General features: G+C 33.0%; 1 protein-coding gene across 1 annotated transcript; it reads left to right on the top strand.

The window, feature by feature from the left end:
• Positions 1–290: 290 nt before the first annotated feature.
• LOC137836638 (uncharacterized) lies at positions 291–10,026 on the top strand (the record flags this gene model as incomplete). Its single annotated transcript, XM_068645308.1, is given in 13 exon segments — positions 291–505; positions 1,342–1,465; positions 1,562–1,624; positions 2,347–2,448; positions 2,530–2,695; positions 3,777–3,875; positions 5,315–5,464; positions 7,530–7,569; positions 7,773–7,830; positions 8,323–8,405; positions 9,505–9,603; positions 9,713–9,828; positions 9,908–10,026. Coding segments are annotated over 13 exon segments (1,255 nt in total), but the record flags the coding sequence as incomplete, so codon positions are not given.
• Between the last annotated feature and the right edge of the window lie 1,348 nt (positions 10,027–11,374).

Consider the following 11,374-nt stretch of genomic DNA (forward strand, 5'->3'; position numbering starts at 1 on the left):
CCTTAGAACTTTCCTCATGTCATTTAAAGAGGAAAACTCAAACTCATAAAAATCATTGCCAAAGAGATATAACCTTCCACACAAACTATAATGTTTCTTGGTTAAATCAAAGTGTGTTAGGGGTTGATACCCTTAGTATATATTTTAATTTAATAAAAATGTGACGTGTTTTTCTAGTTATTTATTATTTAAATATAATTTATAATTATTTTTAATAAAATATACCCAAATACATATTAATAATTATTTATATAACACCTAATTTTTATTTTCTTTAAGTTAGATGAATTATATTAATTAGGAAGTTTTCACTTATTTGTGATTATTCTTCCGTAATTCAAATCTCGTCTCCATATGTGTTACTCGTCCTCACTCCAGCACGCTGAACCCTACCCACTTTGTTCTCGACTGTGCCTCGCCGTGTAGTTGCCGTGGTCTGGTTCGTCCTTTTGCAGTGGCACCACCTACCATGATTCGTTCTTCTGCAGTGGCTTTACCCATCTTGGTTCGCCTTTTTTTTTTCTTTCTTTTCTCTGTTTGCTCTTTGTTTCTGCAGCAACAACTTCACCCACCCTCCCCAATTTTTTTTTTCTGCTCAATACTTATGTCTAATATATGAATCTGAAACAAAGTTGTAGATTAATAATCCATAATTGATAGCTATGATGCTTGATTTTCGTTGTGCAAAGAAGTTTACCTTCTCCTTCAGGACACCTCATGGAAGTTGTATGTTAATAATCCAATCCAACGATTTCTGCGTGCTTGCTTTGGTCTGTAATTATCCCTTTTGTTCTCTATTCCAATGACATTTCCGGTGTGGCACATTCTGGCCAACCCTGTGACAGTGCTCTATTTCTGAGGCTCCTATATAAGAATTTGGTCTACATTTTTACTATATAAGAACAAGTCATCAATTTTGGCTATGTTTTTTTAACTTGCATCATTTCTCTACGAGTCCCCTTTTTTCTCTATTTCAATGACTTTTTCCAGTGCGGCACAGGATTTATAGCCAACCCTGTGATTGTGCTTTGTTCCCTGTTTCTGACACTCCTACATTTTTATCTTTCTCTGCTGTTGGTTTATGTTTTTATCATTTATATATCTGGTATAAATTGTATAGCACGAATCAGGGTGGGAGATGAATCCATGATTCATTTTAGGTTCAACCTAGCTCTTGATCCATGACAGAATTAATCTAGAGAGCATAACTGTTCTGATGTTGATTATTTCGTTTTATTTTATTTTTAATAGCTAGTTCTTGTGGCCTCTTAACATCCATGTGATAAGTTTGTCATTTCTGCAAATAAAGACATTCATAACGCTTATTGTGATTTTTATCAGTTCTTAATAGTTAGTTCACTTGGATCTCCTATTGAAACTCGCAAAAGTGGCAGATCATCTGTATTCTCACTGTTTAACCTCAAAGAAAAGAGTCGCTTTTGGAGTGAGGATGTTATACACCATGGTATGTTGACACCTTGTTCATTGAGTCAAAACTTCTTTTTTCACTGTCCAGTAAGAGATTTTTTTAATCTCATTAGTTAATTTGTTGGTTCTTCAGATTTTGATGATTTGAAGTTTTCAAGCCATGGAAAATTAAGCTCATTTAATTATACCAATGCAGGTATGCATGCATTCTTTAAAGTTCTTCGCAAATTAACTTTGTTTCTTTGAACTACTGTTGTTTTATAATGTACAATCCTATATTCTTCTATTTAATGAATATTTATCCTAGATAAGTCTATGTTAATTTTATTGCTATAAAAGTTAACATGGATTGTCAAATTCTTAGCTTCCAGGCTGCTAGTTGTTTTATTTGCCTCTTGTGTAGAAACTCATCCCAGAGATTAAATAGGTGGAGTTTTCCTTCTCATCCATTTGAGCTATATTATACTTGTGAAAAAATGTTTGTGGTATACTTTCTTATTCTTGTGTATGGAATTCAATATGTCCAATAGCCCAATAGATCATGATCATTTAGTCAAAAAACAAAAGCTTTTGTAGTTTATGACCCATGACATTTCGTGACTGAAATATCAATGTTTTTTAATTCTAAACCTTTGGCAAGTCTCACCCCTCACCCCTATTCTTGGTTAGTCTAAAGATGAAAAAACTATCAATGCTGTATTTATTTGTTCCATGTCCAATATAGGACTATTGTTATCTTGTTAGCACTGGTTCTAGCTTATCTTTCTCTAATTACATTTTTATCTTGTTTTGATATACTATTATATTTTGATCACCACAGTGGTTGTAGCTGTATTTTAAGCATGGATTGGCTAAAGCTTCTGCAATTTACTTTGAAAAATGAGCACCTAGTCTTAAAATAATTTTATTGTATTTCAGGGAACATAGCTAATTATCTAAAGCTTCAGGAAGTTGATTCCATCCACCTCCCAGTTCCTATGAATTTTATATTTATAGGATTTGAAGGGAAGGGCAGCCATGGTACATAGCTGAAAACTAACTTTTTTGGTTATTTCATATTATTGGAATGTAGATTCTATAGCGGTTTTTTGTGTCTTTCAGAATTCAAGCTTCTACCAGAAGAAATTGAGCGTTGGTTTACCAAAATTGATCATATCTTTGAACACACTCGAATCCGACATGAAGAAGTTCTTACTCCATTTTACAAAACCAGTATCGATAAAATGCGATGGCACCACCTTCCTGTTGTCAGTCACATAAATTACAAGTAACTTGTGTTTTTTTTCTTTTCATCTGGCCTTGAATTTACTGACTAGTGCTTGACATCATCTTGCTTTTATGATAAATTATATGCTCTACATTTCTGAAATTGATACCAGTTTTAAGTTTCAATACAGTAGGGATTTTGACTGATAATTCTAATATATTTTTTAATATAAATGACTACTTCTTTTGATGTTTCAAAAAAATCCATTTCATTCTTCTTTTATATTTGTTCTCTATATATTATATAAAATCAAAGATTATCGGGCAGAAAGATTCTAAGTCGGAAAAAATAGGAACTAAGATATAGGATTTTTCAGGAAGGGATTAAAATAAAACAATTATTTTATTGATATTCTAAGAATATTTTTGTTTCAGCACAAACAAGAAGGAATAAGAATTGGACTCCAAAAGACAAAGAATCCCCCGTAGAGTAACTTTTCCATGTTTTAATTTATTTATTTTAGTTCTATTATGCAGAATAGAATTACAAAAAGTATTAAAAAATGTAGTTATTTTGTATTAGTTTGTGGAGAAACACAAACACAGACTGATTTGGCATCACATTTAGAGGATTTACTCCATAAAACCTTTGAGTTTAACATAGGGATGGAGTGGAAAATTGGCTGGACCAATTTTGAAAGCCAAAGCTTTTGTTAGTTTCATTCTCAGAAGAGAACTAGCAGGGCCTACAATGGCTGCACTCATTTTCTCTTGGACGGAAAACATTTAAACTAAACCTTTTCATCTGATAAATTTGATTGTGCTTTTATCGTTCACTTAATTTAGCAGTTTATTTTTAAATAAAAGGATATATTTTGGAGAATGAAGAGAAGTGCATGGTAGAAGGATGAACAATTTGTCTGAATCAATCAACTTAATCAAAGAAAATTTGAATATTGGTTATGGAATATTTTCTAATCCCTGTTAATAACACTTGTATATCTTTTTCTTTGAGCCCTGTTGATTGGAATGGCTACTCTGAAGTGAATCTGATAATGTTTTTCCTCATTTATTCTTGGAATTTCCTTTCGGTGTGTGAATTGTATTATCTTTTGTTTATGATAATGGACATTATGATGCAGCTTTTCTGTTCATGCTATTGAAATGGGAGAGAAGGTTACTTCCATAATTGAGAATGCCATAAATGTGTTTGGCCGCAAGGATGATCCAGTTGGCAGCAGGTAAATTTAATTTAATTTTTTCTAATGTTGCTAATGATACATGTACTTGAATAAATAAGATGGAGAAAGAATGTATTCAACCTACACTGTTGTGCTTTTTTATTGATGTATATATATGAATTACAAAATAAGGCAAGACCATGGTAGTCAAAATCAAGATCTTACTCAAGATCGGAGAGAGAAATATGAATCGTAAGTCGGGAGATCATAACACAGATTGTAAGATCCTACAAATTTTATGAAAATTTATACACACATTAGATCATTATATCTCACTAAAAATTAATTGAACCTCATAATATATAAAAGAGTACTTAATTAGGTGTAAACACCCATCCTATGATAGGAGTAACTCTTTACTAGTTACAAAATAGTGAGAAAACTTTGAAGACAAGTGGATGGAAGTTCAAGTTTGTCTTTCATTAAATAAACCCAACTGCATTAAGAGAATTCATCAGTGAAAGTTACAAAATAATGAAAACAAAAAAATTGGGTTAAAAATTCACACAAGAAATCATTTGGAGACGGTGGGTCTAGTTGGCCAACACAATTTTTTGAAAAGGCTCTAGATTCCATATTAAGTTATATGAGGATAGAGACATTGAGCTGATATTTATATTGAGAAAAAGAAACCATCACAAAAAGTAGTGGAAATTTGATATCCTCTAAATAGTAAAGATGTGATACGAGAATAACTAAAAATGTTTCTAATAATAAATATTCTTGATTATATAGGATTTGCTCCTTATTTTTATAATTATGATAGTTCTGTTTCTCCCCTCTCCATGCACTGGTAGGGATGGAGCCGATTAATTTGAGTTTCTTTTCTTTTGAAAGGTAAAAGCTAGGCAAAGAAGTGTTTTAAGAAAAACAAAATTTAAAAGTTCAGCCTTCTTTTTAATGGAAACTTTTACAAAGCTAGTTTTAAGTTCCAAGAATACATTACCTAAGAAATTTTAACTTGAAAGTAAGTTTCAAGCTTAATGAACTATATAGTTATTGAATGGTAAATGACCAATTTGGTCCTTGGATATGTAAAATAGGGGCTATTTAGTGTTTGAAAGAACAAAAATATTGATTTAGCCTCTAAATGTTTGATCCCTAAACTTAGTGTCAAATTTGTCCTTAAAGGTTACAACTTAATTACAATAGTCTCACAAAATTTAATAAGACGTGATTGTCACACTTTATACACATTCAAAGACTCAATTAGAATTGTTGTACTTTTAGGGACTAAATTAATAAAGTGTACACTTTAAGGGAGCAAAATGACTTAGTAAATAACTTTAAATGCAAGGCTCTTTTAGTTTTAACTTCAAAGTAGCTACGAAGCTCTAAAGAAGTGAAAACAAATGTTACTTTAGGAACATAATGTGTCTTCTTTTAGTTTGCTTTTGAATTTCTTGCTTTCTCTTATTTTTCTAATTTCTTTATTGCAGGGACACTAATGGTGGTAGTTGGCAAGTAGATGTGGACATGTTGGATGGCCTTTTTTCTAGCCTAGTTGAATACCTTCAGCTAGATAATGCATACAATATTTTTATTTTAAATCCCAAGCGTGATGAGAGGAAACCTAAATATGGGTATAGGTGCGTATTTGTAGAATGTTGTCATTTATTATTTATTATAAATATCAAATCCAACAATGTCACCTCTTTCATAAAGAATCTTGGAATTGTACACAGTTCAAACTCATGAGTTTGTAAGCCTAAATTCAAGGACCAAAGTAGTTATTTACCTTGTGAAGAAGGGAAATCAGTTTTGGGGAGAGAAAAGGTATTTGATGATTAAAGGGAATGCTTCTAAAAGGGGGATTCCTAGAATTTAAAATTAGAGTTTAACTCAATCACACAAAATTCCTTGTAAGGTAAGGCCTATCCAAGCTTCTATTTTTAGACATATCTCTAGTTGACATGGATTAAGACAACTTTCCAACATTTTCCTTAATGTCCAAGGCAATTTCAGGTGTCTCAAATATGGATTTAATATAGACTATGGTATCATCGTAGGATTAAGGCCTAACACAATTCATAAGATCGACTTGTAAGGTGAGGTGAAGACTCTGCCTATGTTTTATAATATCTATATTAATCATATCTCTAATTAATGTGAGAATACCACCATCATTGAGACTGCAATTAAGGTAACCTCAAAGAAACCTCAAGGTACACTATGGGTGACCACAATTAAAGCAACTTTTCAGGGCTTAACATTTTTTTGTAGTTTGCAGTTATAGCTTGGGGTATAGGATACCAATCATTTTGTAGGGAGCCTTTTCTCTTATATTTGCCATATTTTCTATTCTCAAAGGCCTTAAGAGATTATGGTTAATGCATGTAACTTGAATGGCATTAAAAATGGATGGTGCCATTAAGGCACATGTAGGTGCTGTTGTGTCCTCTCTAAAAAAATAGGAAATATTTTGGTGTTCCACATTCAAGATTAATTGGTGAGATCACATAATTCAATCTTGAAGGAGCATATTGGCTCAATTCAGTGATCATTCAGCTAGGTTGAGTTCCTTGATGACTGACAAGTTGGGTCTTCTCCAAGTCAATGTGGCAATGCACATTGAGTTGGTATAAAAATGCAATGCCAACAATGTTCACTGTAATCACCATTCACTAGCTCAAGAACTAGGGGAAACACCATTCAAGTCATCAATGATTCAGGAGAATCTACGTAACATCTCCTGTAGAAAAAACCAAATATTAGCGATTGGTAGAAAAGTTTATTTATCACAGTTGATATCAGACATTGCTTATGCAGTTAGTGTGGTAAACTAGTTTATGCATTATCCAAGAGAAAGACACATGCAAGCAGTTGATACAATTCTTCAGTACTTAATGTCAAGCCCAGGAAAATGGTCATTCTTCAGGAAACGAGACACTTTGACCCTGAAGATATATACTTATGCAGACTATGCATGTTCTATTACTGGTAGAAAATCTACATCTCAGTATGTTTTTTGGAGAAAATCTAGTGACCTGGAGAAGCATAAAAATAGGATAGAGTATCTCGTTCCAGTGCAAAAGTTGAATTTCAAGCCCTGCTCAAGGCATGTGAAGGACTTTGGATGAAGATCATACTTGATGACCTTAAAGTATAGGTTGACATCCCTATGCAATTGTACTGTGATGACAAGTCAGTCATGAGCATTGCCCGTAATTCAGTCTAACATGATGAGACCAAACATATTGAAATTTGACAGGTACTTCATCAAAGATAACCTTGACAGAGGCCTAGTGGTTATAACTCATGTCCATACAAGATTTTAGATAGTAGACATTTTAACTAGAGGGCTTCCTCAGGGCAGATTCAAGGATCTTGTAGGCAAGTTGGGGATGAGATTGATATTCATTCAACAGCTTGAGATAGTGTTGTAAATGGCAGATTATTAGGATATTTTTTTTTTCAATATCTCCATAGTAATTAGGAAAAAATATTTATTTTTTAAAAAGTTTTTGGTTATTACAATTTACAAATAGAGATTATGAGAATGTAATTGGTGTGATTGATATCAATAAAATAATTCTTTATTTTCTTACATAGTTCAGGTCTAACCTATTATGGGTATCTGGGAAAATTATCTGTTTTGGCCGTGCTTTTGTTACTCGTGTTTTTATATATTGTTTCTCTTACAAAATATTTCAGGAGAGGTTTATCTGAGCCCGAAATAAACTTGCTAAAGGAGGTATATAAAATGTTCTGTCTTTTCTCCTTAGAATGTGCATTGCTATTGTGATTTGGTTGTCATTTGTAAAATGTATCATACTATGTTTGGCACTCTTCTGCAGAATTTATGAACTATTTACTAGCAAAAAGTAATTGCTAAATATTTATTTCTACTGAACCAAAGTCTTCAGTGCCAACACTAACAACTACCATATTGTGCAGAATAAGAGTTTGCAAATGAAGCTTCTTCAGGCAGAAAACATTCCTGAAAATATTCTAGGTATGAGATCGATTGTCATTTCATTTTGTCTAAGGAACTTAGTACTGGATTCATCAAAGCCAATGAGCAGCTTGTGGGCATTCTAACTATATCCTTAAGAGGTTCTAGAGTTGAATTTATATATTCCAAGCTTGGTGCATACAATTTATATGCTCCAGCTTGAGAAGGAGTGTTGAAATAGGTGTAATTATTTTGTTGTATTTTTGGGTGTACCTACTTTATGTTAAGGAACATATTTTTTTAGCTTTCCTCTTTGAGATATATTTGTAGTCATGTTTATATATACACATACATCAGCTGAGATGAAACTGACTGGTTTTGGCCATCTCTAAATTCAAGTAAAATTAACACCACAAAGTCTTTCCATAACAACAATGCTTATTCAAACTTTTATTATTTATGATATACTTCTGCAGTTGATGTTTGCAGTCCCTCTTTATTTCTTCTTTCTTTTACTTAGAACCTCATTAGGTATTTACTATTGCTCTACAGCTCTTACTAAGATTCAGCGACCTTTGTATGAAAAGCATCCAATGATGAAATTTTCTTGGACAAGAACCGAGGATGCTGATATTGTAAGTATTTCATTTCCTTGTATGGTGAAAGCATATATGCTCATTAATTTTTATTTTGCATGATGTGATTCAAATCTTTCACATGATTGGATGACCTTATGATAGTCTTATACCAAATTCAATTGGGGCAAGCTTTAGTTGTTTTTCCTACTTATTTTGAACTTCATTTACCTACAAAACTAATATTAATCCTCATTCAGTTCTACTTTATTGATCTCTTGTGCATGCAAAATTGGCTACTAGTCCTCCGAATTAATCCTTCTATTTCAGATTTCTTTTCCCTACCTCTTGCACCATAATGTCCTATTGCATTATCAGTTGGACTTTCCAAATGATCATCTCATGTCTCGGCTGGCTTCGAAATATGCATTTCCTCTATGTCCAAGATTTTTCTACTCTTTTTCTCTCCATGACTTCTATTTATCATTGGCCTCTTTATCAGCTACATCAAAAGTTAACTTGTAGGAGCTAATACAAGAGGAAAGTGGAAATTAGCTAGGAAGGGAGAGGGCATTTAGTTATTTGAGATCAATTAGATAGGGTTAATAGTGTTTGTAGTACCTGAAAATTTTTGAACTTTTTATTTTTGCTTTCCAGCTTCTAAAACTAATAGTTTTCATTCATGCCTGTATATTTTTAAAATAAGAAAACTTAGTCCTTAATGCTAGTAACACTTTTTCCCTCTATACTGGGACCAAATTTTGGGCATTTAAAAAAAATATACGGACTAAAACCAAAGTTTTGAAAGTTCAGAACAAAAATAAAAAATTGGAATTTTTTGTAGTCCTAAAACAGCATTGACTCATTAGATAATACGGTGCATGGATAATTTCAAAGAGTTAAAAATTTTAATAAAGGAGAAAGAAACCCTCTGACATGGATGTATATTTTACAAACCACAAAATCATAATCTTCGTGTTCTCTCCAATTATATATTTCTTTGCTTGAAGTCGAAGAGTATCTAGCAGTATTTCTACTGTAGTTGTCCTTCTCAGAGCTCACTTACAATTTGGGTCTGGTCTCTTTTCTGGAGTTCATGGTGTAAGCAGTGTAAATTTTTATTAAATGTTTGCTGTTTTGGTACAACAACAAAATGCAGATGGATTGGTATAATATTTGGCTAAATGCACTAGATAATTTTCGGAGGTTGTATCAAGGGAAAGACATAGTTGAGATCATTGAGGTCAAAGTTTTACAGGTATACCACTCATCAGATGTCTCCACTTATAGGAAAGTATATTTAATTACTAAAATTTTTGCACTACGTTTTTTCCCGAAGTTTTCATTTTTTGATCCTGTATTTCTAGTTACTAAAAGGGAAGGATCAAGACCTGAAGCTCCATCTAGAGAAGGTATTAAAATCTGCAGACTACAGTGGTTTTCAAGCAGAATGTCTCACTGATACATGGATTGGAAAGGACAGGTTCAATTTCTTACTTCACAAAATGCTAAATTTTCACTCACATTTCTTTTTGTTTACATTCGTTAGTGTTTTGTACCAGATGGGCATTTATTGATTTAAGTGCTGGTCCCTTTTCATGGGGACCTGCTGTTGGTGGAGAAGGTGTGCGTACGGAAGCAAGTTTGCCAAGTGTAGAAAAAACGATTGGTTCAGCTTCAGGTAGTTATGATTTGATGTGTGTAATTTATCCAGCTGTAAATCATGCTTTTGATATTAGACTATAGTGTTAGATGTTGTAGCTGTCAATGACATCTGCATAGTTAGTTATACAGTTGATATATATTAGTAATTAATTCAGCATAATATCTTATCTATAAATAGGGAACTCTCAGTAGTAAGTTTAAGTTCAGTATAATAGTTTTCTCAATATCATAGTAAGAGCTTGAAAAATTCCTAAATCATGGATAATGCTTCTCTGATGCAGAAACTGACCAACCACTTTGGGTAGAATGACTATAATTATGTAAGGAAACAAATAATTATTTTATTGATAACTCTTAGGAAGTGGGTTCATGCCTTATTCGATCTCACAAAATTGATTTATAAGGTGAGGATTGCATCCCATTTATATTTATAATTTGGCCTTATTTCTAGATGATGTAGGATTTCCAACACACCCTCTCATGCCGGGGTATGAACATTTTGAGCGTGGGATAATACTTTGCTTATTTGCATTCGTATTAAAAGGACATTGATTATTTGGAACAGCATCTATAGTGCATATCCCTATTATATAACCTAAACTTTGGCAATGGCCAGCATAGTCAGGAAATTGAGTGCATGCTCGTTGACAAGAGGGTTTGCTACGAACAGCAGAGGAAAATAGAACAATGAACATGGCTGCAAGGATAAGATTCAGCAAAACCATTGAGAGAAGTGAGTGAGCCATGTTAGGAAGTGCGCTTAAGCCTAACTCATCTTCACAAAATCGGTTTATAAGGTGAGTTTTGACCCACTTATATACTGTAAATTGGCCTTATTCCTAGTTGATGTGGGATCTCCAACAATAACAATATCACCAACTCACTCACAATGATAATCACTCTCAATATCAAAATTACCTTTGTGGGGTAGACTTTAGCGGTGAGAAAGGTCATGATGGTCAATGTAACATTCAATTTTAAGTTTGTACCATTAAGTCATACTGAAGTATTGTGTTACCACCAATCCTAACAATGGTCAATCTAAAAATTCTTAGGACAATCCTCCAAATTTTAGGGTCCAACTATTTCCTTGACCCAACCTTACTATACTGCAGTTAGTTCACCTTATGGTCCCAATCAGTTTGCCACTAGTGCTCAAGCCCATTACACTACCTTTCCACTACCTCAATGATCCCAAAATAGGTATTTTGATTCAAGGGCTACATTCATGTTACAACAACTCCTGAATTTCTGAAGCAACAAACTGCAATTCCACATGAAGAGGTTTTCCTCTTGGGTATATTTACATATCTTTCTTTTTTGTGCCTTCAGCAACCAAAAATCTTGTGAGTGTAACCAAATTT

Source organism: Phaseolus vulgaris, chromosome 4 (genome assembly GCF_000499845.2).
Source record: "Phaseolus vulgaris cultivar G19833 chromosome 4, P. vulgaris v2.0, whole genome shotgun sequence".
NCBI lineage: Eukaryota > Viridiplantae > Streptophyta > Magnoliopsida > Fabales > Fabaceae > Phaseolus > Phaseolus vulgaris.